General features: G+C 45.7%; 2 protein-coding genes across 9 annotated transcripts in view; one reads left to right on the top strand and one right to left on the bottom strand.

The window, feature by feature from the left end:
• The window catches only part of szt2 (SZT2 subunit of KICSTOR complex), a 146,417-nt gene extending 133,151 nt beyond the window's left edge, over positions 1-13,266 (top strand). For 4 of the 7 annotated variants that reach the window (XM_061737403.1, XM_061737402.1, XM_061737404.1 and 1 more), the window contains 7 exons: positions 1,872-2,085; positions 4,091-4,268; positions 4,385-4,507; positions 6,474-6,990; positions 8,355-8,465; positions 8,639-8,707; positions 11,534-13,266. In XM_061737403.1, the coding sequence (XP_061593387.1) occupies positions 1,872-2,085; positions 4,091-4,268; positions 4,385-4,507; positions 6,474-6,990; positions 8,355-8,465; positions 8,639-8,707; positions 11,534-11,677 (1,356 nt within the window). In that variant the 3' untranslated portion in view covers positions 11,678-13,266. Of the gene's footprint in view, positions 1-1,871; positions 2,086-4,087; positions 4,269-4,384; positions 4,508-6,473; positions 6,991-8,354; positions 8,466-8,638; positions 8,708-11,533 lie in introns of all 7 variants that reach the window. The other 3 variants (XM_061737401.1, XM_061737400.1, XM_061737399.1) reach the window with 1 other exon arrangement.
• Positions 13,267-13,992: 726 nt separating this feature from the next.
• Positions 13,993-27,049, bottom strand: hyi (hydroxypyruvate isomerase). Of its 2 annotated transcripts, none has more exons than XM_061737407.1 (9): positions 26,945-27,049; positions 24,844-25,098; positions 23,071-23,182; positions 22,681-22,795; positions 18,369-18,447; positions 17,850-17,899; positions 17,705-17,774; positions 15,883-16,017; positions 13,993-15,811 (listed from the first exon to the last, which is right to left on the bottom strand). In XM_061737407.1, exons 2-9 carry the CDS (start codon positions 25,040-25,042, stop codon positions 15,756-15,758), a joined length of 816 nt encoding a protein of 271 aa, XP_061593391.1. In that variant the 5' UTR covers positions 25,043-25,098; positions 26,945-27,049; the 3' UTR covers positions 13,993-15,755. The 2 variants fall into 2 exon arrangements, with proteins under 2 accessions (XP_061593391.1, XP_061593390.1); XM_061737406.1 differs by having other exon boundaries at positions 26,889-27,019.
• Positions 27,050-27,289: the final 240 nt, after the last annotated feature.

The raw sequence follows: 27,289 nt of genomic DNA, 5'->3' as shown, positions 1-27,289 counted from the left end.
CATCGGATATTGCAGTCTGAGCAGCTGGAGAATTTACTCTGGGGCTTCACCCGGAAGTGGAAGGAGACGGCGCGTGTTAAATAGTTGTTTAAACACCTTTAAAAATATGGTGAAAGAGATGCAGAAGCTTCATCAGGACACCGGAGCAGATCCAAATAAAGTGGAAAAATGTACAGAAGGCATAACATTGGTACCAAACAAAACAACCGTCAACCAGAAGTGGCTTTTTGTTGAAATGGTTACCATGGTTACCATGGTTACAGCGCCACATAGCGTCACGGAGTCAGCCATGCTCTGGACATTTATCTGATTCTCTGAACAGCAGGTAAACTCAGACAAGTGATTGGGTTCTGGATGTTTATCTGATACCATCAGAAATCCCATTTCTATGCTGCATGTAAACGTACGAGTGTTGCCACAGAGCTGTGGGGAAGGTTGCTGCCATGTGCCAGGTCCTGCAGCGCTGCAGGGAGTCCTGCAGCGCTGCAGGGAGTCCTGTGGTCCCCCAACCCGGCCCCCTGGGTGGCTCCCCTGATCCAGCTTCTCTGGGACACCTCCACACGGGCTGTAGGTGGACGTGGATGCAGGAGAAGCTGTTTGCTGTTCTTGTAAACCCTTATTAAGTTGTAATAAGCACATAAAACATCACGTTTCTGCATCGTTGTTTTCATTTGAAGGGGATGGGTTTTAGGACTGTTTTATTGATCGATGCACCAAAGCTGTCACCAGGGAGCAGCACCACGGTCTCCTGCAGGGGCAGCACCACGGTCTCCTGCAGGGCAGCTGAGGCAGGGCACCCTGGTGGAGGAGGACACAGCCTGGAGTTAGAACCATGAACTGGTGGGGGGGTGGAGACGTAGGAAGCAGCTCTCACCTTTACTCTGACAGGTGTTTGCAAACAGCATGAAGCAGACACACTTCCAGGGGTATTTTCCTCAACAATCCTCTTTGGCTTTGAAGGCTGCAGTGTTGGTGCTTGTTGTAACATTTGTGTCCTGAAGTTGTGCATCATGCTGGGTTGGGTGAGGCAGGACTGCAGGCAGCAGCGCTGCAGCGCTCCAGTAACCCTGGCCACCCCAGAGACTGTTCCCCTTCAGGCCAGAACACACAGATAACAGAATACAGAACACAGATTAGTCTCCCAGCAACATTTCTACGGAAGAGTATCGGGGCCAGGCAGGAGAAGAAATATTTGAGAGGGGAGATTTTTTTTATTGTGCACTTCAAGAAAAAAGTGGAAATGTCGAGATTAATGTTGAAGTACAATTTCAAGAAAAAAGTCAACCTTCTGAGACTATAACAAACAGCGCATGTGACTGTCTTTACAAAATGTCTCGTAGGCCTATAAACACTCCAAGATGTAAGTTAGTTAGTTAGTTAGTTAGTTAGTTACGGCTGCTGCTGCATAACTTTCAGTCTCTCTCTAACTGGATTTGATGGGCCAGAGGAGACATTTACACTTTATTCACCAAATTTCGACTTTATTCACAAAATCTTGACTTTATTCTTGAAATTGTATTTCAACATTAATCCCACTCCGATGTTTTTCTCGACACTTCTCGAAGTGCATAATGAAAAAGAATCTTCCCCTCTCAAATATCTTTTCTCCTGCCTGGCCCTGATACTCTTCCGTATACCTGTGCAGAGAACCATGAAATATTTGGGCTGCTTGCTGTCTGCAAACCACGTAAAACCAGAGTAACTGCAGGACTCCCTGCTGGGTGGGGGGGCTGCACTGCTCTCCGGGAGGGGGAGGGGGGGGGGGGGGGGGCAGGAGCTGCAGCCAGGCTGTACGTCTGCAGCTCCCCGGGGGGGGGGGGGGGTCTGCAGCCCCCCTGCTGGTACTAACCGTGACCACCGCTCTCTTGCAGCTGTCCATGCTGTTCACGGAGGAGTGTGACAAGGTGCGGGACCTGATGCACGTGCACTCGTTCAGCTACGACTTCCACCTGCGGGTGGTGCACCAGTACCTGGTGGGCTGCCACATGACGCTGCGCCAGGGCTACCAGCTCACAGACTTCCTGGACGACTTCATCTCACACCACCCCGACATCCCCAAGTTCGGACGGAACCACGTCTTCCAAGGTGACTCCTCCGTTTCCACGGCAACACCAGCAGCAGCAGCAGCAGCAGCAGCAGCAGGGAGGGAGGGAGGTCAGGGTCACAGAGCAGGCTACACACGGCTCCCGTTGCTATGGTAACACCAGGAAAACAGCTGCCGTTGCTATTAGGGGTGTAACGATACACTAATCACGATACGGTACGATACATGATATTGAGGTCACAATACGATACGATATTATAGCAGTATTTTTTTAACAACCTTGAATGAGGAACATGCGACTGGAAAAAAATTGTCTTTTATTTGAAAGACACAAAATACAAAACAATGCTGTGCGTTTGCCCTATTGTTCCAGTTTGTAATGCTTTATAACTGTTTAAGTTTTAAAGAGAAAGCCAGGCCAACCATTTTCCACAAACTGAACTAAAAGTAAATGTCAGGTTTGCATTATGATCTTCAGTTTCATACAAGTACAAATATTTAGACACAAACTGAATAGTTTCTCTCATGTATGATTTGACTTTTTTCTTTTCCAGAAATTTAACAACTAAAATTAAATAAATAAATAAAAGTAAATAAATACATACAATTTTACATCATAAAAAAGATTGATTCATGCTCACCTTATAAGTGTAAGAGATTTATTTTAGTTAAGAAGGTTATTTCATTATTTTATAAATCTATTCTTTATATTCTGATGTAAATCAGGGACTATAATGACACTAGTCAGTTTATCTGTAGTGATTAGTCTGTTTTAGATTGGGCGGAGTGATACACCACAGTACGGCACTAGGTGCTGTGTTGATGTTCTAAAATCCTACACTGTTGAGGGACATTAAAGTACACTGGAACTCAGCAGAAGTTTCCCCGTGTTTATCCTACTCACTACCCCAAAAAGGTTTAATTTAATAAGGTAAGGCTTAACTCTACACCAGCCTTACATCAGTAAAAGTTCAGAGCTCAAAACCCCCAAGAGTCCCGTGATCGGGACCAAAACGGTACTAGTTTCTTCTGAGCGGAGGAAGATTTTGGTCCACGGGTCGAGGTCGTCACGTGATCCCACTGCACCAATAGGATGTTACTAGTAAACACAATAGATTAATATTAATAACCCAATATCGCGATACAGTTTGTCACCTCCACGACACGTTTCGTGACGTTTTTGTATCGCAAAATTTTGTGGCACGATATATTGTTACACCCCTAGTTGCTATGCCAACATCAGCAGCAGCAGCTGCCGTTGCTATGGTAACATCAGCAGCAGTAGTAGGGAGGAGGGCGGAGCCTCCAGGGCGGCAGGTCCGGGTCACATGTGTAGAGCTGCTAAACGCACACAGAGAGGAGGGGAACATGAACAGAAGAGAGAGCTCTGTTATTTTTTTATCTAAAAAAGTGGTTAATTAGTGGTCAAGGCTAGATTTTAGCGCTTAATTTTCCTTGCTTGCTGCTCTACCTGTCGGTGTTTGTCTGATCCTCCTGTCATGTTGCCTATTAGTTTGTCTAGTTATAATGTTGCTTTTTGTGCATGGCTTTTTATTCTGTGTGTAGTGCTTTTGTCTGGTTTGTTTTTGGCCTCTTAGTGTTACTGTGTCTTGTGTTATTAATGTTGATGTTACTGTTGCTGCTTCATGTTGTTCTGTTGTATTCTTGTTTCTGTTGTTGTGTGTGTGTGTGTGTTTTAGCTTAGTCTCTTACCTTTTAATCTTTATTCTGATGTAGCCTTCTTATTTGGAAATGTTTTATTGATAATATCTTAATAATTGTTCTTTTAGGTTGACTATTTTACACAGTCCAGGGACAGCAGATGCAAAATAGCCTTTTTGGCTCGTTCTGGCATATTTTACATTTGTTTAAATGTATTATTAATATGCTTTGTCCCTGATAACTAAACCTTTAAATAAATAAATGATGCAGATTGTTAGAACCTCACCAGGGGCGGTAAGGAGACGGGGGGGGGGGTTCTCTCTTGGTTGGACGGGGGGAACTCTGAGCTCCTGCTGAGACGTGTGTGGTCTCTGTGAAAAGCAGGGAGCTTCTCCATCTCCACGGGGATGATAACGGCCCACCAGCTCTACAACTACATCACGGATCACGCCAGCACCTACGGGATGAAGCCTCTGCGGATGTCCCGGTCTGCAGCTGCTGCCGACAGCAAGAAGGGCCCGCCGGACCTGCACGAGTACGCCCTGGTGGACCTGTGGAACAGGTGAGAGCCGTCTCCGGGGGTCTGCCGGGGTCCGGGGGGTCTGCCGGGGGCCGGGGGGTCTGCCGGGGGCCGGGGCTTCCTCCCAGCCCCTCACTCTCCACCGCCCTGTGTTGCAGCTCGGGCTCCTACAAGGACCTGGAGGGCGTGAACCACCACGACGACTTCGACGTGTCCCTGGTGGTGTGTCACAACGCCGCTCCCTTTGAGGAGCAGCTGGACGGGGAGAGGCATCTGCTGCGGTAAGGACCGGGATCATGTTGGACTCTGTTAACCCTGATGTTTGAGGAGTTCAGCTGGTTTACAGTAACACCAAGCACAGCAGAGGAGGCTCAGGACACCTGAGGAAGTACAGCGTAGCCCCAGCCCCAGTACAGAAGAGTGTTACACTGTGTCCTAAGCGTCAGCGACAATTATAGAAAAATATTTTCTATTGAACTGTACTAACTGGCCCCGAGCAACGCAGCACGACGCGGCGCGTCGTTTTGAGCTGAACATTTGTCGGACGCCCTGCTTCTATTTTCTTCCTGTCGCTCGTGTTGAAAGCCGGTTGAAAGCGCTGTAGGAAACAGTAATTTCAATACAAGAACCTCAATAAAGTGGCAGCTGCTGGAGGGAGATGGACAGGGAGCTGGAAGGTTCTGATAATAAGATATAATAATAAGATAATAATAAGATAATATTTCTTTATGACAATTTATTGAGGTTTTTGTAGTGAAATGAGGAGGAATCATAGAGATAACTTTTCATTTCAACTAACTGGATCAGCCATTCCTCATCATGACTGTTTCCTACAGCGCTTTCAACCGCTTTCAACACGAGTGACAGGAAGAAAATAGAAGAACATTTAAATATCACAATATCAAGCTTGTTTTCTGTTTAGAAAGTACAAACTTAGGAAGATTACACGTACTCACCCATCTTTTACTTGTCTTTTTACTCTTTTAGGAGTTATTTTAGGAGTTTCTTTCAGGAGCACACGGGCGGGTAGTGCGGTGAATAAAGGCTGATTTATGGTTCCGTTGATTTATGGTCCCGCGTAAAATTGACGGCGTAGCCTACGCACTCTGTACGGTGCGTTTCGACGCAGACCCTACGCCGTATGGTCTGCGTTGGAGTAACGCGGAACCATAAATCAGCCTTAAAAGGAGAGTTTCAGCTGTCAATCAAAATAACGTGGGGGCCCAAAACGCTTTCAGTGTGGACAGAGAGCGTCCGATGCCACGCAGTGCAACGCGATAGTCGGACACTCGCGTGCAGTTAGGACAGGCTGTTAGGGCCATGCAGGAGAAAAAATATTTGAGAGGGGAATATTTTTTTTTTATTGTGCACTTCGAGAAAAAAGTCGAAATGTCGAGATTAATGTTGAAATACAATTTAGTGAATGAAGTCGAAATTTTGTGAATAAAGTCAAAATTTCGTGAATAAAGTCAAAATTTCAAAAATAAAGTTTAAATACAATTTCAAGAATAAAGTTGAAATTTTGTGAATAAAGTTGAAATACAATTTGGTGAATAAAGTTTAAATGTCTCCTCCTCCATCAAATCCAGTTAGAGCGACTGACAGCTCTGCAGCAGCAGCCATAACTAACTAACTAACTAACTTATATCTTGGAGGGTCTATAGGCCTACGAGGCATTTTGAAAAGACAGTCACATGCGCTAACAGGATCAAACCCGGGTTGCAGAGGAACAGGCCTGTAAAGAGTCCAGAAGCTTGATTACAGAACCACAAGTGTTGGAATCTGAGCTGCTGCTGCTGACATGAATCCGCTCTGAAACTTCACTGCAAAAACTCAAAATCTTACCAGGAATATTTGTCTTATTTCTAGTTAAAATGTCTCATTTTTAGTCAAGAAATCTCATTACACTTAAAACAAGAGTCATTACCAGAAAAATAACTTATTTGACAATTTTCACCTGTTTCAAGTAAATTTTCACTTGAAATAAGTAGAAAAATCTGCCAGTGGAACAAGATTTATCTTCTTATTACAAGTAAAAAAAATCTTGTTCCACTGGCAGATTTTTCTACTTATTTTAAGTGAAAATTTACTTGAAACAGGTGAAAATTGTTGTTTTTTCCAGTGATGAGTCTTGTTTTAAGTGTAATGAGATTTATTTTGACTAAAAATGAGATATTTTAACTAAAATAAGACAAATACTCTTGTTAAGATTTAGAGTTTTTGAAGTGTTCAAACGTTTGTGTTTAGGTTGCGCTTCTACGTGATCATGACGAGTCAGAGGGAGCTGTTCCCCCGCCTCACGGCCGACATGCGGCGCTTCAAGAAGCTTCCTCAGATCTACCGGGATCCCGGCGAGGCGGGGGCTCGGCCCCCCCAGGACCGGGCAGAAGCCCCCAGCTCCCGCGGGGACGAGCAGGACCTGTGGGAGGAGACGTCCTCCCAGGCGTCCTCCTGCTCCGCCCCCACCGACGGGAACGAGTTCTACCCGCTGGCGGGCTGCCGGGCCGAGGCCCAGGGGCTGCTGTATGCCTCGCCCCTGTTCCCGCTGCTCACCAACGAGGTGGCGGCGGCCCGCCGCCAGATCCAGGCCAGCGTGGAGCAGGCCATGGCCCACTGCCGCAGGGACAACCTGTGGAGGAGGCTGTTCCACGGGGAGCACGTGGCCCTGGACAAGCTCAAGCTGGCCAAGCTGGCCTTCCCAGAGCTGGAGGAGCTGCTGGAGGCCGTGCACAGCCGCTCCATCGGGGAGATCGACCCGCAGCTGGTGAGCACTCCCACGGTCCGGCTGGTGGTGGTAATGACTCGGTAGTGACCCGGTTGCAGGTTCCCAAAGTCCTCCCGTAGGGCTAGGGCTGGGGATCCATTCAAATGTTAACAATCCATTCCATTCCGATTCTTAAGATTCAGAATCCATTATCAAGATTTGATTCGATCCGATTCCATTCCGATATTGACTACGTTTACATGCAGTCAAAATTGGGGTTATTGCTAATATTCCGGTTACTGAAACATTGGGAATATTCTGTTTACATGGTAATTAATCATTTGGGATATCTGGATCAAACCAGCGACGCACGGAGAACGTGATGACGCAATTCCCGTCATTTCTGCTTCTTCTTCCTGTATCCAAATTCAAAACAAATGCTGCTTCGCGCAACTTTTCTCTCACCTTCTTGTAAATCTTCTATCCCGGTACTTTCTACCGTCTACAAATGCAGAAATGTTCATATCCTTCATTACATTTATGAAGTGATTAGTCTGCTCCTGGTCTTGGTTTCTCCGTGTTTAGAAGAACTTCCTGGACTCAAAAGACCAGGATTCCTTGTGAACAGAACATGTGCAGAAAACAGATTCATGTTCTGTTTGATGGGGATATTCCGTTTGGTGTTTACATGACCCAATATTCAGGTTTTAAAAGGAGTAACCCAGGGCTCATATTCAGGTTTTTAAAAACCGGAATATGAACAAATTCAGGTTATTCAAAGGGGATATTGGTGTTTACATGGCCGTGCAAATTTGGGTTATTGCCAATATTCGGGTTTTAAAAGGGTTATTGATGCATGGAAACGCAGTCACTGATTTGGGTTAAGCCTGATTTAAGGTTCTGCGTTAAACCAACGCAGAGCCTACACTGTTGCCATGATGCCGTCGTGAACCTTCGGACTTCTCCGTCACTCCATTTCTCCACGGTGCAGTACCCCCCCAGAGCACTAGTTGATACTTTGTTTAGCTTCCAGCTAGGAGTAATTCATTCAGTTATATCAGCTATAGAGAACAAGGTAGTGCCGAAAAACAATATACATGTATATCCCCTCTCACAAAAATAATAAAAATAGAGAAACATATTTTCTCATCAACAAAGCATATTTTACATACACATATTTAAATTTTTTCAAGTAACAAAATAACATATTTGAACAATTTTTCTGATTTTTTTCAGTTTTTTTATTGTCTGAAAAATGGTTCAAATATGTTATTTTGTTATTTGAAAAATTTTAAATTTGTTTTGTTGATGAGAAAATCTGTTTGGGCCAGACGTGTCCCCAGCGATAACCTCTGAGTGCGGCGTGACGGTGGTGTAGCTGCAGACTGAGCTGTCTCAGCTAACAGGATTGTGCTGTTCTGCAGGACTGTTTCCTCACCATGAGCCCGGCCTGGTACCAGAGTCTCATCAAGGTCCTGCTGAACCGCTTCCCTCAGAGCTGCAGACACTTCGACGACAGCGGCATCCAGTACCTGGTGAGAGGAGGTTCTTTCACGTCCAGCTGGGAGCCGGGGTCTCCCGGAGAGCCGGGGTCTGGAGCTGGGTGGTGAAGCTCTGCAGGGTTGTGCTTCTCCTGGACTCTGGTCTCTGAGCTGAGATTCCCGCCTCACCCGGCGGTTCTGTCTGACGGACATGTCCTCTGTTTCAGGCCGTCCTGAACCAGAAGTTCACCGACTGCTTCGTCCTCGTCTTCTTGGACAACCAGGCTGGAAAAACGGTGAGTAGATTCCTGGAAGCTCATGTAGTGGGTCTAGTTAGGGCCCGAGCACTGACAGTGCCAAGGCCCTGTTGTATCTGTAGGAGATGTTATCCTCATTCTCGTTGTTTTTCTTCCGCCTTTTTGCCCCCCTAAATCACCCCCAAAAGTCACCAAATTTTGCACCAAGTCAGGCCTGGCGAAAAATTCTATATTTAATGGTTTGCATTAATGGACGTGGCCTAATGGCTCAACAGCGCCCCCTAGAAAACTTTGTGCCTCAAGCCCCACAATACGGTTTGACGTACATGCACGAAAATCGCTACACACCTGTATCATGTCACAACTTAAAGAAAAGTCTCTTGGAGCCATGGCCGAAACCCAACAGGAAGTCGGCCATCTTGAATTAATCGTGTCATTTTGGCTAAATTTATGCCATTTTTTTCGCCAGTTAATACGGCCCGAACCGTAACGTGCACCCAGGTGTGTTATACATCAAAATGTGCGTCTCCATCCTGCGATGACGCCCATTACTTTTCTCAGTCAAAAGCGTTACCGTGGCGACGCTAGACCCCAAAAAGCGCGCCACCTTTACCTGATTGGTCCATATTTGATCCTACTTATTGACATAACCTTTGAAAGGTTTGACATAAAGAGTCGTGGGTGGTGTCATCGGACTCGGTTTTGAGTCCTTGACCATAATTGGTGCAAGAAGCCCCGCCCTTCTTCTCATTGGTCGATATGTTATAGTTCCTATTTTCTGGCATAACTTTTGAATGGTATGACATAAAGAGTCATGGTGGTGTCATCGGACTTAGAGTCCTTGACCTTTATTGGTGAAAATTGCATGCACGAGGGCCCGTTCATCGCTGCTTGCAGCTTTAGTTCTGTGTTGTGTTTTTCAGTAGGAACAGACACACTCCGGAATCATCTCAGCTCAATTTATTCTCCCTGCTGCATTATGGAGAAAACAAGCTTTCTCATGCACGCTCTCTGTGCTCTCGCTGGTTAAAGTCAAGGAGCAAAGAGGACGTAAAACCCATTAACATAACCAAAAATGAATACAATGCAAATGATATCGGTTTAAAGAAACTTCTATCAAAAAAGTACAAAATAACTTTAACTATAGCTTAAAGGTATTATCCATGATGTTGGAGAGCTAGCAAGATTTGAAAGTGGAACCTCCTCTAAGCCCCGCCCCCTCCTCCCCCTCCCGTCAGCGCTCCGTCCAAAGCCACGCCCCCTCCTCGAAGCCCCGCCCCATCCCCCCCCTCCCGTCAGCGCTCCGTCCAAAGCCACGCCCCCACAAACTTTGGGAAACGCGCATTTGCAGGAGTCGAGTTTTCCAGGACATCTTGGACAGCACATTTTCAGCAAAACTACCCCATGTCTCATTCACCTGTAAGCGAGGCTGGTTTTAGGGGGGGCTGTGCCCACCCAAACGTGCATCCTGCCCACCGGCGTCTCCATCCCGGCGAGAGTGGAGAGCAGAGAGCGGGTGGCGGTGCGCTGCAGGCTCTAGAGCCGTAGCCCCACGGCGTAGCTGTGGCAACAGAGCCTGCACGGCACCGCAGCGCTCCGCCAGCCGCACCGGCGTTCTCCGCTCTTGGCGGGATGGAGACGCCTCCATCCCCACAGACCCCCATACAGCTTCCGAGTCGGAGCTGCAGCGGCGTGGGCGGCATGAAGGCATCTGATTGGTTCTTTCCCCCCCTGCAAAGCCTCTGGTCCGGGACCAATACGTTTCATTCAGACCGAATGAAACGGATTGGTTAGAGTTTTTACAGGATTAAAGCTGGGAGGGGGAGGAGGGGGCGGGGCTTAGAGGTGGTGCCACTTTCAAGTCTTGCTAGCTCTCAAACATTGCATACTATAACTTTAACTCTCATACCTGCATTATGGAGAAGAACATTGAATGTTTACAAAGTTTCTCATGCACGCTCTCTGTGCTCTGTAACAACATAAGGAAAATGTCTCCTGTTAGCAACCAGACTCAACTGTACCCTCTAGCCTGACTAGCTACTCACAGACTGCAACAACTTCTCTATTTACAAATTTACGCATGACGGGTAATATTTTAACAGTTCTGCGATATAACAAACTGACTACACCAACCTTATAAATATTTTTAAGTAACATGAATTCACTCTTACCACTAAAACAATAAAATTACTGAGAGCAGCAAAATAAAGTAAATAAATAAATAAAGTCACGGAGCAAAGAGGAAGACCCTCCGCAACGCAGTAAGTGCAGTTTAGAAAATAAAATACTTCCTATACTTCCGGTAATGCGTGTTGAACATTATGAACATTAACAAGAACATGTACACTAATACCCTTTTCTCCCTGCATATTAACAGCTCTCAAAGACATAAAATAAAACACGACAGCAAAAACATTGCCCTTCAAAATAAAAGCGTGCACTTCGCTGCCTTGGCTAGACACACACTCCTGACGTGTTACTGACGTGTTGCTGACGACGTGTTGCTGACATGTTGCTGACGTTTTACTGACGCGTTGCTGACGTGTTGCTGACGTGTAGCTGACGCGTTGCTGACGTGTTGCTGACGTTTTACTGACGTGTTGCTGACGTTTTACTGACGCGTTGCTGGCGTTTTACTGACGCGTTGCTGACGTGTTGCTGACGTTTTACTGACGCGTTGCTGACGTTTTACTGACGTGTTGCTGACGTTTTACTGACGTGTTGCTGACGTTTTACTGACGCGTTGCTGACGTTTTACTGACGCGTTGCTGACGTTTTACTGACGCGTAGCTGACGTGTTGCTGACGCGTAGCTGACGTGTTGCTGACGCGTAGCTGACGTGTTTCTGATCTCTGTCTCCCCCAGAGCTTAAAGGTGGTGTTCCGGGAGGCGCTGCCGTCAGCGCCGCAGGCCGGCACCAGCCCCCCCCCCCAGCTGGTGTCCATGTACCACCACCTGGAGTCCGTCATCAACACGGCCTGCTACAACCTGTGGACCGGGCTGCTGTAGAGCTGGCCGGGCCCGGCACTCGCACCCGGACCGGCTCCAGGACCGACCCGCTCCAGGAGCTTCTCCTGCTTCGTTTGGGGTCAAAGAATTCCAGTTTCCGCTGGTTCTGCCACATCTGTCTCACATCAAACATAACGAAGCAGGTGACTTTAAAAGGACGCCTGGATGAGACAACTTCTGTTGTTTCCAGGGGCCGGGTTCCTGGACCCCTGGGTTCCTGGGTGGGTTCCTGGGTTCCTGGGTGGGTTCCTGGACCCCTGGCCTCCTGGTGGGTGGCTGATCCGGCGTGCGGCGAGTGTAATCCGACCCAAACGAAGGCTAGTCTTAGTTGAGTTCCTGTCCCATCAGCTGCTGGAGACACCGAGCTCCCGGACGTCCGTCTGGAAGGTGAAGGTGCAGCAAGAGACCACGGTGACCTTTGACCTGCTCCACCAGGGAACCGTCACGTGTCTCCATAGCAACCTCCAGCTGCAGTGAATGTTAGTGTCGTGATGTTGTGCCTTCAGACGGTAACCAGGTGTTTCTGTGAGGAAGCTGAGAGCTGCATGTGGGAGAGGGGGGGTTAATGATAGCTTTCACTCTGCCAGATTTGGTGCCATGAAGTGCCTTTCTGTTGTTTTTGCATCGTTTACTTTCACATGAAGTGATACTGTTGCTGCTGCGGCGGCTCTGCAGATGCTCTGCGACTCGTGCCTGACGCAATTTAGAAAGCTCTGAATGATTTTTAAAGAGGAAAAGGTTCTTTTAACGTGCTACATGCAGGACTGCATGTGAGAGAAGACGGTTGGAGGCGCTGCAGGGAACCGCTGCAGGGAACCGCTGCAGGGAACCGCTGCAGGGAACCGCTGCAGGGGGCTGCTGCAGGGAACCGCTGCAGGGAACCGCTGCAGGGGGCTGCTGCAGGGAACCGCTGCAGGGGCCGCTGCAGGGAACTGCTGCAGGGGGTCACTGCAGGGAACCGCTGCAGGGAACTGCTGCAGGGGGTCACTGCAGGGAACCGCTGCAGGGAACTGCTGCAGGGGGTCACTGCAGGGAACCGCTGCAGGGAACTGCTGCAGGAACCGCTGCAGGGAACTGCTGCAGGGGCCGCTGCAGGGAACCGCTGCAGGGAACTGCTGCAGGGAACCGCTGCAGGGGCCGCTGCAGGGAACCGCTGCAGAGGCCGCTGCAGGGGCCGCTGCAGGGGCCGCTGCAGGGAACCGCTGCAGAGGCCGCTGCAGGGGCCGCTGCAGGGAACCGCTGCAGGGAACCGCTGCAGGGAACCGCTGCAGGGGCCCGCTGCAGGGAACCGCTGCAGGGAACCGCTGCAGGGGCCGCTGCAGGGAACCGCTGCAGGGAACCGCTGCAGGGAACCGCTGCAGGGAACCGCTGCAGGGGGCCGCTGCAGGGAACCGCCACTCCTCCACCAGGGGGAAACCCAGCGGGCTCTGTGAGGTCCCAAACCAGGACATCCAGACCCCGCTGGGAACAAGAGCCTTGTCGTCCTCAAGCACAACGTGAGCCTGTAAACTAACTGACTGACTGATGTATATTGTGTACATACAGAATACTTTATAGTGTGAAATGTTGAATAAAGCAGCTGAATGAAACCGTGAGTGTAAGTGTGGTTGTGTGCAGGAGTTCTATCTGCCCCCCCGGGGGCTTGAACCTTGACCTCAGCTCTAGCTGCGCTGGACCAGGTCCTGGTCCAGGTCCAGGTCCAGACCGTCTCCACGGAGCACCTCTCTACTACATGCTGGGAAACAAACTATAAAACTATAAAGTTTAATAAAGTTTAATAAATTGACCGATACAGGACATGTGTCCTTTACATCGGTATCAAAAATAACTTACAATAAATATATAGACTAAAATTTACATTCAAAACATTTCATAAAATCACACACAGATTAATTAAATCCATTTTGCATCACCTATCAGCTCTAAAATCGTACAAAAAGTCTTTGTTTGACCAGAACCTATCCAGTCTGTTCTTAAAAGAGTTCACAGACTGGGCCTGCACGACTTCTTCTGGAAGTTCATTCCACTCTTTGACCTCTTTGATAAACTAAATATTTTTTCTCCTGCATGGCCCTAATACTCTTCCGTAAAGCATAACGTTACTCCGTTTCAGAAGGGTTTTCTTCATTCTTTCTTCATCACAGGGCAGTGAAATGTGAACGAATGAAAATTGAAATGAAATTGCGTCTTCCAGTGCTCACACGTTGGTGCACATGCGCATGGGCAACGTATTTGTTTTAATATTGTTTTCATATGTCAACAGGGTGAATACTGTATATAGCAGTACATCAAACATACAAACAGAATACCCAATGAAAAGTCATACAGTTTATTGGAAAAAAAAGTCACAATTTCTGGAACCAGGAACAAGTCATAGAATTTCACGGAAAAAATTCATAAAAATCTTACCAAAAAAAGTACAAATTTTGCCATAAAAAAGCCATACAGCTTTGAGAAAATGGTGAGTTCCCACACATTTTTACAAACACACGTGTCATAGGTTTCCTATCCCTGCAGTGTCAAAGGTCAGGTTCCTCGGGCACATTTTTAAATTCTTTTTTTGGGTTCTGTGTCATAAAAGGTCAACAGAGATGTTGTGATGTCACTGATGACGTCATAAAGAACTAGAACTACTGCTGAGGTCACATGTCGGTCATCAGTTCATGTTGCCTGGCAACCGGGGAACACAGGCTCCACCCAAGGGCAGGGGTTCCCTTTCATGTTGCCTAGCAACAGAAAGACCTTAGGCTCCGCCCACAAGCAGCCAAAAGGTCCATTAGAACATAATTGTAAAAGTACTATTAGTAATGCTATTTGTTAAGTAGAAAACTTAACAACTAACAAACAAACAGACCTGAGCGAGAGATTTTGATATTTTGAGAAATTAGGACAATTTCCAAGACAGAATGAAAGCTCTACTGTAGCTCAGCTGATGGGGCTGCTATTTGTACCCGGGTGTAAATAGTCACTCCGGAAGAGAAATGTTTCCCCTCTGATGTCACTAACCTCAGAACAAAGCAGGTACAGACGGAGACTGACGACTGTCAGTATTTTTAACTCAATAAAAGATGCTAAGATTTACGAAGTCTAAGAATGTTTGAGGTGACGACCACAACGTGTTTTTGTACTATTTTATTCACCTGACGCGTGGGTTCCCAGCAGACATCAACTCAGACACTGAACCAGGAGCGGTTTAGAGCAGCCCACGGTCTGGTACCAACGCGTTTCCATCGTAGACCAGTTCAGACTTCAGGTGTCACGGCCACGGCTGGGGATCCATTCCATTCCCATTCAGAATCGATTTTATTCAATTCCGACATTGATTTGGGTTAGTGTTATTAAAACAGTTTTTTCAGCTGTTGCATGAATGATATGACTGTAGTTATGCAACATATTAATACTAGTATTATATTGAGATTCAACAGCAAGTATTGCAGCTAATGATGCTGTAAGGACCAATCAGCTCCCAGAATGCTGATAGAACTGAAACAGAAACATCGTGTGGGTCAGAATTACCAAACACATCCAGGGAGGAAACAGAGACGGATGAAATCAGTTAGATTTTTTCCCACATTCCGTTTTTATTTTTTCCATTTTTGGTCTATTTCGGTTTTTAATTTTTTTAGAATTTGGTTTTTCAGCATTTTATGCAAATGTAACCCCAAGACAGTATATAAAGTAATGAAATATAGACAATTTATGCAATTATAAATGAAAACTGTAATGTTTTCATACCTTTTAAACATATTTAAAGGCAAAATCATGGCACCAGTTATTCTTTTGTCCAACAAAACATTCCTTTTTTGGGCATTAACAAAAAAATACCAAAAGTTGTAATAATGAAAAAATAAAAAAATAAATTTAAAAATAAAAAAATTTTAAAAATCGATCTTTAGACATACGAATCCATTTTTAGGAATTAATATGAGAATTGATTTAGAATCAGAAAATGGATTTATTCAACCCAGGCCTAGTCCCGGGCCTGGATCCTCTCTGAGTCCCCGGGTCTCCTGTGGGCTCCTGCTGAGGCGGGAACAAGCGTGACGAGTGTCTGGTCCAGACGGCCGCGCCGCGGCGTCTACCGTCCCCGTCCCCAGTACTCTCTGATCCAGCCCAGACCGTCCTCGGTGGAACCTGCCGGGGACAGACCGTCAGCCTCCTCTGAGCGGGTCTCAGCTCCAGAACCAGCGGCGGGCGGGACTCACCCAGCGGCTTGTACTCGCAGCCCACGTAGCCCTGGTAGCCCAGCGTCTCCAGCTGGCCCAGCAGGTAGCCGTAGTCCAGCTCTCCCGGACTGCCGGGCTCGTTCCTGCCGGGAACCTGGGCGATCTGGACGTGACCTGGAACCAACAGGGAGACAAAAAGATATTTGGAGAAACTGTGTTTAGTGTCTGTGGAGCATCTTGGAAGAGACGAGGGATTGGAACCAGCAGTCAGTCAGCAACATTCTCTTCCTCCACAGATATGTAATGGCCAAGTGATTCATTTGTGAAATTAATCTGTTTTATTCGTTAACTTTGTTTACTTTATGTTATTTATTAGTGTTATTTGAGCCACTCACAGCTACTCTCGTTGCTATAACCTCAATCAATCATTGATGCGTGTACGAAAGGAGAAATATCTTGTGGATGATGATAATGATGGATTTGCATCTAACTTTGGGTCAGGTGACCTATGAACTGTCAATTATCCATCAAGCTCCACAATGATCATGTTAACATTAAATCAGATACATTTGTCTGGACATTTCTCTTGCGGGACGGGAGAAGAAACAAAATCAATACATCTCTCTTATTGTGCGGCATGAATTCTCAGAGTTTTGCGGATGCGGGCCGGAAGGGAACACACAGTTTGCGGGCGGTAATGGTCAGAAATGGTGCGGGATGAAGAAAACAGTCCCGCTATAGCAGGGCTCTAGTGTGCAGGTCTGCAGCCAGCGCTGCACCACAGACGCTCCCAGCTAACTTTACTGTGAAAGACGCAGCCCGTGTCGGCCTCGTCCACATTTCTGGGACCGGACCGTCACACAGTGGAACCGAGTCTAGACGGGCGTCCTGAACCTGAACCCGGGCTCCGGAGGGTCCCGGTGCACCGGCGTCCTGTCCCGGGTCCTTCTGGGTTTGGGCGGGTTGGCAGTAGTGGACACATGACCATGGGGTGACGTGAACAGTACTCCAGTTGTAAAAAAAATCAGGGGGGATGGTGGATTTTATCATGTGGGGACAGATAATTAGTGCTGATTACAAATAATATAATATATTACAAATAATAGCAGTGACCAAAACAGCTGCAGAAATACTGCAGGAATGACATAGCAGCAGTTAAATGCAGCCTTCTGTAAGCTTGAAATATCCACTGGACTTACATCAAATACATCAAAACACAACAATAAAAAACACTTTTCTGAACTTATCAATATGACTCTGTCCTTCACAGGATAAGTAACATGGATCACTGCAAAAACTCACAATCTTAACAAGAATATTTGTCTTATTTCTAGTTAAAATGTCTCATTTTAGTAAAAAAAAATCTCATTACACTTAAAACAAGACTCATCACTGGAAAAAACAACAATTTTCACCTGTTTCAAGTAGATTTTCACTTAAAATAAGTAGAAAAATCTGCCAGTGGAACAAGATTTTTTTGCTTGTAATGAGAAGATAAATCAGATTTTCCTACTTATTTCAAGTGAAACTTTACTTGAAACAGGTGAAAATTGTCAAATAAGTTATTTTTCTGGTGTTATTTTTCTGGTGATGACTCTAAATGTTGAAATAGCAGTAAAACCACATTCATTGATGAAATGACATAAGGGATGGAAAGGAGGGATGTCAGTTTTACAGGGGGGATGATTTGGACCGTTTTTATTTCAGGGGGGATGATTTGGACCGTTTTTATTTCAGGGGGGATGATTTGGACCATTTTTATTTCAGGGGGGATGAGGGGGGATGCCATCCCCCCTCATCCCCCCTTATCCCCACTCAACTCGGCGTAACCACGCTGCTCACGGTATCTGGGGCCACTCACCGATCAGAGGGAAGTACTTGTGCATGTTCTGGGTCAGGTTCCCGCCCATGATCTGCCAGTGGAACAGGTCCTGCAGGTCAGACCCGGTCACGTCAACAGCTCACTAGGACTCTCTTCTCAGACCATCAACCAAACAACCACTCACCATCTGCAGCTTGATGTTAGTCCTCCCCACCTTGTCCAGGATGGCCGCCGCTGCAGACAGAGGAGAAGAGCTGCACGTCACCATGGAGACCCCAAACCCCCCACCACACTGTCATCGGGTCAGGGACGCATGGCGGGCTGCGCTGGTTTATCACTAGCTTCAACATTTAATCTACCTCTACAGGACTGTCTCAGAAAATTAGAATATTGTGATTTTCTGTAATTACAAAAACTAAAATGTCATACATTCTGGATTCATTACAAATTAACTGAAATATTGTAAGCCTTTTATTATTTTAATATTGCTGATCATGGTTTACAGCTTAAGAAAACTCAAATATCCTATCTCAAAAAATTACAATAGGTCCGGGGAGGACCGGCACCGAAGGTCCACAGTATAAAACCCCGGGGAGGACCAGCACCGAAGGTCCGGGGAGGACCAGCACCGAAGCTCCGGACTCGTTGGTGGTCCCCGGGACGCTCTGGAAGCCCGTCTGGGGTTGCTATGGCGACGTCTTACCCTGCTGAGGAGAGTCCAGGAAGTAGCGCGGGTCTGTGATTCTGGTGTTGATGGGCTCTATCAGTCCAGTGATGTCCTCCTGTGGGAGACATGTGGATCAGTACCGACCACGGCTGCATCAGGCTCTTTCACTGCCGTTTCCTCTCACTTCACCAACACTAACTGAAGGAAACCTGTTTCACACATTGATGCATAAATGCTGTGTAGCAGCAGCAGACCAGCTGGTGACGGGGGGGACAACGCAGCATCTCCCAGCTCTGGTCCAGAACTGGACGCCATTATGGTGCTTTTCCACCAGCACCTACTCGGCTCTACTCATCTAAACTCAGCCTGGTTTCTTTTCCACTACAATCCACCACCTGGATCAGAAGTAGGAGGTTAGAGAGAAGCTGCTGTGACGTATTTCATTGTGTATCTAAATGAAGAAGACAACACCACTAAAGATGTAGAACCTGGAGGAGATGATAGATGTGCTGCTGGATCTGTGGCTTGTGTTGATATTAAAGAGCATATTGCAGGTTAGAATTTTTTCAAAAATGATACCTGACCTTATGTGAAAATGACTATGTGAGAAGTTAATGTAGGATTTAATATGTTTTACAAGACATAAGGGCACTTATTCAGAGGAAAAAGTGGCTGATTTTAGCCAAGCTCTACAAACGCTTTTTTTTTCGACCACCGCGTCATATGACGTCACACCAGGGAGACGTCTCCACAGCTGCCCCATCTGACTGCCCAGACCCCGTACACACGTAGCCGGGTATCTGCTAAACCCAAGATATTTTCCTACGTTTGGACCTGTCATCCACATGAAAACGCAAATAAACGAATGTTTAACAAAAATCCAGGCAAAGGGAAGATTTTTGAAAACTCTGTTTATGTAGATGCGTGTAGACCTGGTGTAGACAGAGACAACCGGAGTTCTGCGTTTTCCAACGTCACATTATGCTCCAAAACAACAACAAATCTGCTCTGAGTCTGACGTCTAACGTGCGATCCAGAACTGCAGATGATCCACCATCTGTCCTCCAAGCTATTTATTAAATAAATTGTCTCTGCTCTTGACACTGTTACACCGACGCGGAGCCTACGCCGTAGGGTACGCGGCGACGCGCAGCAGGGCTGCAGCTGGGCTGCGTCGATTAACGCAGCAGCTCCGCGGCGGACACGGGGAAACTCCAGCTCGTTACCCGAGGAGGAGGCGCAGCTCCCGGGGAAGCGGCGCAGCTTCCCCAGGGCTGCAGTGTGCTGCAGCAGGGCTGCGTCGATTAACACGGCAGCTCCGCGGCGGACACGGGGAAACTCCAGCTCGTTATCCGAGGAGGAGGCGCGGATCCCGGGGAAGCGGCGCAACAGAGGCGGCCCAGAGGCTGGAAGACCAGATGATCTACAGGTCTTTCTCTTATGAAAGTGGTCGAAAACGCAGATCTTCGGTTCTGTGTGGAAGGTTTTTTTTTTTTTTTAACAACGATGTAATGTGGATACAAATTATTTTATAAACGAAGGGGGGGAAGTATTCGGTTTTAAAAATACCCGGCTATTTCGGATGCTTTAATCAGAAAAAAGAGAAGATAATAAGCCTGTTTTCTGTTTAGAAAGTACAAACGTAGACAGATTACAAGTACTCACCCATCTTTTAGGAGTTATTTTCGGAGTTTCTTTCAGGAGCACGGGCGGGTGCTGCAGTGAATAAAGGCGGATTTATGGTTCTGCGTAAAATCGACGGCGTAGCCTACGGTGTAGGGTACGCGGCGCACGCAGCGTTCTGTGCGTCGCCGCGTAACCTACGCCGTAGGGTCTGCGTTGGTGTAACGCGGACCCATAAATCAGCCTTTTAAAAAGCGAGTTTCAGCTGTCAATCAAAAGAACGTGGGGGGACTAACGGGTTTCGTAATTATAAGGCTGTGGCCCGTCATATTGGTGTGAATACACATTCACAACCTCTTCAATGTCACAACTAACATTAAGATCCAATATTTTTCCTATTGTTGAATTCACCGCGCTCCCCAATGCGACGTCACTTCCGGTTCAGCTTTTTCAGATGCGGAAGTAAAATACTCTCACAAAAACAACTCCGGAGGTCACTGTAGTATATATTTATGCGTATTTCAATGAAAATTCAGTTCCTACATTATTTTCCTACACATTGATTCACAGGGGTTTCCAACCTGCAATATGCTCTTTAAGTTAAAAAATGAGAGAGAGAGAAGCTTCAAGCGGCAACGCTTTTTAATTAGGGCCCAAGCACTGACAGTGCGAAGGCCCTATTGTATCTGTAGGAGATGTTCTCGTTTTTCTTTTCTTTCTTTCTTCCTAGGGCTGGGCGATATATCGAGATTTTAATATATATCGATATATTTTCAAACACGATATGGTACGAGACAATATCGTTTATATCGATTTAAAAAAAAAAAAAAAATATATATATATATATATATATTTTTTTTTACATTTTTTTTTTTAATGATTTTGATATAGCTTATTTTGTGACAAATTGACTTGAATGTTTTATCTGAGATTTGCACAAATGTTTTGTTATTTGCACAACTGTCAACCTCAGTGGAAAAGTCTGCCTGTTACTGTCTACATTGTATTAATTGCACAGTGTATTTTAATTTAATTGTTATGCAGGAAAGGGATATTTGTTTTATTTTATTCAAGAAGCATTTTTATTCTATATATGCAGGCAGTTTATTTTTATTTCATTTGTTTTATACATTTTGATATTGTGCAGACCTCTGTTAATAAAGGAACAAGTTTGCCTCAGAAAAAAATGAAGCTAACAGAGATGCTATGCTATAATGCTTTGGGGGAAACCCCAATTAAGGCACAGAAAAAATATCGAGATATATATGGAGTATCGCCATTTAGCTAGAAAATATCGAGATATGACTTTTGGTCCATATCGCCCAGACCTATTTCTTCCGATGAAATGAGGGCCTTTTTGCCCACCTAAACGTGCCCCAAAAGTCACCAAATTTTGCACCCAAGTCACGCCTGGTGATAAATGTGATATTTAATGGTTTGCATTAATGGGCGTGGCCTAACGGCTCAACAGCGCCCCCTAGAAAACTTTGTGCCTCAAGCCCCACAATAGGGTTTGACGTACATGCAGGAAAATCGGTACACACCTGTATCATGTCACAACTTAAACAAAAGTCTCTTGTCGCCATGGCCGAAACCGAACAGGAAGTCGGCCATTTTGAATTAATCATGTCATTTTGGCGCAATTTATGCCATTCCTTCGGCAATTAATACGGCCCGAACCGTAACGTGCACCCAGGTGTGTTATACATCAAAATGTGCGTCTCCATCCTGCGACGATGGGCATTACATTTCTCAATCAAACGCGTTACCGTGGCGACGATAGACACCAAAAAGCCCCCCCTTCTTCTGATTGGTCGATATCTGATAGTTCCTACTTTCTGCCATAACTTTTGAATGGTTTGACACAGAGAGTTGTGGGTGGTGTCATCCGCTAAATGTCCAGGCCTGAAGAATCTACATCAAGTCCTACAAGCTTCCACTGCAGCCTGAACGTGCACAAGGGTGGAGGACCGTTCATTAATGCTTGCAGCTTTAATTTTATAGTTTGTCTCTGTGCTGCTGAAAAGTCAGCTGGAGCCGTGAGCAGCTATGAAGAGACAGAGCTCCTGGTAGATCTGGTCGTTCCTTATCTCCGTCTAGATCTTTTTAATTCTCTCCTCAGCACCAGGTTTATGAACATCTGACCCTCAGAGTTGGATCAGAAACAGACTTCTGCTGCCGTTGCTGGTTGAATAAAATGAACAAGAATCCGTCAGAGTCTCTTTCTCTGATTTCCTCCTCCTGACTCAGACGTCTGACTCCAACCCCCCGACCAATCGGTGGCCTGTAGTGTGATGATGTCAGATACAGCCGACTCAGCAGCTTAGAACCTCGGCAGAATAGTTACAGAAAAGTATCTTCTTGGCACGTTAGACGTCTAGTGGGAAAGTGCTGAGTAGGTGCTAGTGGAAAAGGGCCATTATTCTCTGGGGACAACTGCAGGAGTTTGAAGTTGACGTCAGTCAGACCAGAAGACTCTGCTCTCTTTCTGCATGGCCGTCTGGGTCCTCTGGCTGGTTAAGATACAGCTGCGTTACAGATTATACCAAAACAACAACTTCATCTAGTGTAGGCAGCTCTTACAGGTGGATGATACCCGACTGAAGCTCTTTGAACTTCAAACCAGAATTGTATTTTCTCTTAAATCTCTTCCTCCACAACCAGCAGACATTCAGCGAGCTGCAGGACTGGACCTGAATGTGGTGCAGCGTGTTGGGAGTCCAACCTTTGCCAGGACGTCAGCAGCGTAGGTGAGGTTCTGCACGAACACGTCCTCCATCTCCGAGGCAACGGCGGCCCTCTGAGCGCCTGCAGGGACCCGTCCGGCCATCAGGTGGACCCTGACCCGGGGACACAAGACACACAGACGCACAGCAGAGATGAAGCCTAAATGTCCGTTTCCCTCTGTTTACAAGCAAATGTGAAGATGGGGTTTTTGCAAATCTCCACTTTGGCCGGAGTTTTCAGAAATGTTTTTGGTGACTTTGAGCTTTGTTTTCGTGTAAACGAACGGCCAAAACGCATGAAAACACCACCGTTTGAGCTACGTGTGAACAGGGGCCTTAGCATAGGGCAGACTTGTCTAGGACTGAACAGAACAGAACCCTGCACTCACCTCTTACAGCCCAGGGCCCGGGCGTACTCCAGGGTCAGGTCCAGGCCCCGTCTGAAGTCCGTCTCCCTGCCCGGGACGGCTCCGAGGCCCAGGTCCCCCGCCTGCAGGTCCCCTGCAACACACACGGGGGGTCAGAGTCCAGGGGCCCCTGGCAGGGCGCCGCCCCTGCACTAGCGGAGCAGGCGGGGGGGCAGAGGGGGCCCACTGCTGTGTGGGGGCCCACGCCGAAGTGGGGGGAGAAAAAAAAAAGTGTGATGTATAATAATAAAGACAGTTGGACTATATAACACTTGCGTTCATAAGGATAAAGTTGTTTAAAAAGTAAAAATGAAAGAAATAGTTCCTTCTCCCCTTGTGTGTCTGCCTGTCATGCAGGGTACGTGCGCGCACATGTTATCTGTTTACTTTTAACCAGTTGCCACATCTCAGTGCAGCCTTAAAGCTCATGGTGCTATGACGAGGACACACACATACTGTGAATAGTTTGGATTTGAAAAAGTTTTAAAATTAAAGTTTTTGCATTTGGGATCGTTCAATTTGCACCTTTTCCCCTCCTTGGATGTAAATATGTTTTGTTGTGGTTCCCTGCCCACCACTGGATGAAACCGTCATTTGTAAGCTGTTATAATATTAATTATTTCTGATAACATTGTCATAATGCTGAATTTATGGCCTTTCCTATATAGTTTGTTGTTGTTTGACCGCCCTGTCGCTCGGTCATTGTGTTAAATACATGTCGTTGCACATTGTAACCTGTCGTGTAGGTTGAACACGTGTGTCTGAATTGTGCTACTCTGCTGTATTGAATCCCACATCACTGGATGTCATTAGATTTTTATCTCCAGTTTGATACTTATATCTTAAAGTCTGCATTAGGCTTATAATTAGGTTTGACATAATGACTGGTAAATCCATGGAGCTGAAACCTCATGTGATGGTTGTGACCGTGTTGCTGCTGCTGTGGTTGTGTCAGACAGGCTGATCTGTGGCATATTTTTTTTAGCGATTATGTTTTAACAGCATGGCAGAACAGAACCCTCTACTCCTCTGTTCAGAAAACTCAAAATTCTTTCAGTATCAGACATAAATATTCATCAGATATGTGTGTTTTTATACAAACATATGTTTTTGCCTTTTTCTTTACCACTATCGTTTAGTAATTTTTTCAAATATAATTCTCAAATACATTCATATAATACTAGACAGGTTAATCATTTTCATCTTCCTTTTTATAAAACTAAACACGGCCAGTTTTCCCTCAGATATCGTGGTGTACAGATATGGAACTCCAAATCTCACATTATCAAAAGCTGCTTCTCTAGAGATTTTTAAAAGAAATGTATCATCTCATTTAATTCACATTTAAAAAATGACAAGTTTTCTTTGTTGATTTTTTTTTTTTGTTGTTGATTATTTTTTGTGTGTTGATGATCTGTAACTACTGTATTTAGTCTAATCTTCTTTGTTTTTGGTTTATAGTTTTCGTCTTGTTGTGTTTTTTGTAATTACTGTTTTACTTCCTAAATTGAGGGGAGGTCTGCTGCATAAGCCTGTTGGCTTTTTCACCTCTCCTGTCACATTTGTTTTACTATTTTGATTGTAAGTGTTACTTTTATTGTGTGCAAACTAATACAAATAATAATAAATAAATAAATAAATAAAATGTTTAGGCCATGGGCTCCATCAAGAATGCTTTGCCCCCCCTGGGCTGGGACCCTTGCTCCGCCCCAGGCCGGGTTTCCCCAGGCCGGGCCCCCCCCTCCGGCGGGTTACCTGGCGGCGTGTTGAGCAGCACCACCTCCACCCCCGCGGCCCCCGCGGCCCCCCGCAGCTGCTGCAGGTCGCTCTCGTAGGGCCACGCCGCCTCCACGGCGCGGAACCCCGCGGCGGCGGCCGCCTGGATCCTGCTGCCCAGGTCCGGCAGCTCCGTGAACAGCCACGAGATGTTGGCACAGAACCTGAGCGGGGCCATGCTGCTCCGGTCCGCGGAGTCCGGGTCAGGATCCGGGCTCTAGGGTTCCCAACTCCCTGAAAATAAATAAGGGACAGCTCATCAGCAGGGCCGGCCAACCCCATTACCTTCACCCTTTCTGCCGCGGTGAATTTTTTTAGCCCCTTTTTTTGTGAGTGAAACGATTTTTTAACTATTTGACTCCAACCTGAATTGAATGAGATGCATATTTTTGAATGCCATGAACACATGGAAAACTAATTACAGGGTCCCTACACATTTTTCAAGGTCAAATTCAAGCACTTTCTAGGGTCATTTTCAAAATCTTCAAGCACCTTAATCGCTGGGGTAAAATATCTACAGGAATATATATATACATACTCAGAATTATTTTTTCCGCTTTTTATCATGCTGTAAACATCTGGTTATGTTTCATCTTACTGATTTTATTTCTCCTTGTAATAACTAAACTATACAGTCTGATCCCAATTTTGTGAAAGACAGTTATAATTTCGAGCACTTAAACTAAAATTCCAGCACTTTTCAGGCCTTGAAAACACAACATTGAAATTCAAGCACTTTCGAGGATTTCAAGCGCCCGTAGGAACCTGAAATTATTATCCAGCAATTCACTTTAATACAAAATAACAAAATGAACTGAATTAAATAAGTATCTTTCTTAAACAGAAACCTGTCCTGCTTAACTTAAAATTGTATAAATTAATATAAAACAGTAGAAAGAAAGCAGAACATCCATCCTGTAATAGTGCACATTTTTAGTGCAATAACAAAAGTGCAAACAGAAAGTCTGTAGAAAACTTGTAAACATATTTGTGCCTCAAAGGCCATGACTGTAACAGTACTGGAGTTGAGGGGGGATGAGGGGAGATGGCATCCCCCCCTGAAATAAAAACGGTCCAAATCATCCCCCCTGTAAAACTGCCATCCCTCCTTTCCATCCCTTATGTCATTTCATCAATGAATGTGGTTTTACTGCTATTTCAACATTTAGAGTCATCACCAGAAAAATAACACCAGAAAAATAACTTATTTGACAATTTTCACCTGTTTCAAGTAAATTATCACTTGAAATAAGTAAAAAATCTGCCAGTGGGACAAGATTTATCTTCTCATTACATGCAAAAAAATCTTTTTTTTCAGATTTTTCTACTTATTTCAAGTGAAAATCTACTTGAAACAGGTGAAAATTCTTGTTTTTTCCAGTGATGAGTCTTGTTTTAAGTGTAATGAGATTTTTTTTACTAAAATGAGACATTTTAACTAGAAATAGGACAAATATTCTTGTTAAGACTTTGAGTTTTTGCAGTGATCCATGTTACTTATCCTGCGAAGGACATAATCAGTTATATAAGTTAGATAAGTTCAGAAAAGTGTTTTTTATTGTTGTGTTTTGATGTATTTGATGTAAGCCCAGTGGATATTTAAAGCTTACAGAAGGCTGCATTTAACTGCTGCTATGTCATTCCTGCAGTATTTCTGCAGGTGTTTTGGTCACTGCTATTATTTGTAATATATTATATTATTTGTAATCAGCACAAATTATCTGTCCCCATATGATCAAATCCCCCAACCCCCTGATTTTTTTATCACAACTCGAGTACTGACTGTAGCTACAGTTGTAGTAAAACAGAACAAAATAACTTATGAACTCAACAGCTCAATGCCATTTTCCATTGACGTTTTTTGACTATTTTCTGACTCTCACAGTAAAGGCTGATTTATGGTTCTGCGTTAAATCGACGGCGTAGGGGATGCGGAGACGCGCACCGTTGGTGTAACGCGGAACCATAAATCAGCCTTAATACGGGACAAAGTGCGTCCCCTTTCATCTCCATACGGGACGTACTTTAGTTTATAAATACGGGACGATTCCGTCTTTCAAGGGACGGTTGTCAACCCTACCGGGGTTTGGGTGCAGGTTATTCCGCGTTAGTTCTGCTCTAGTCCGGCTCTCTGCAACAGCAACAACCCGCCGGTCACACGGAGAGTTCAACTTCTTCTTCTTCTGCGCCTGCGCGGTGATGGAGCTGCGGCAGCGCCCCCTGCTGGTGGGACGAAGAACCACAACAATAACAGCGAGTTATCCTCCACATTCCTTTAATACAGGGGTGTCCAAAGTAGGCTCGCCACCCGTCCCTTGAAATACGGAATTGTTACGTAATTGGGAATTAAAAGTTGCGTTCCGTATTGAACCAATACATACATATATTATGCTCTTATTTATTATACAGGTGAAGGTCGGAAAAG

This window comes from Cololabis saira, chromosome 13, assembly GCF_033807715.1.
Source record: "Cololabis saira isolate AMF1-May2022 chromosome 13, fColSai1.1, whole genome shotgun sequence".
Lineage (NCBI taxonomy): Eukaryota > Metazoa > Chordata > Actinopteri > Beloniformes > Belonidae > Cololabis > Cololabis saira.
The sequence above is the reverse complement of the archived record's forward strand: the minus strand, read 5'-3'. Positions and strand labels throughout refer to the sequence as shown.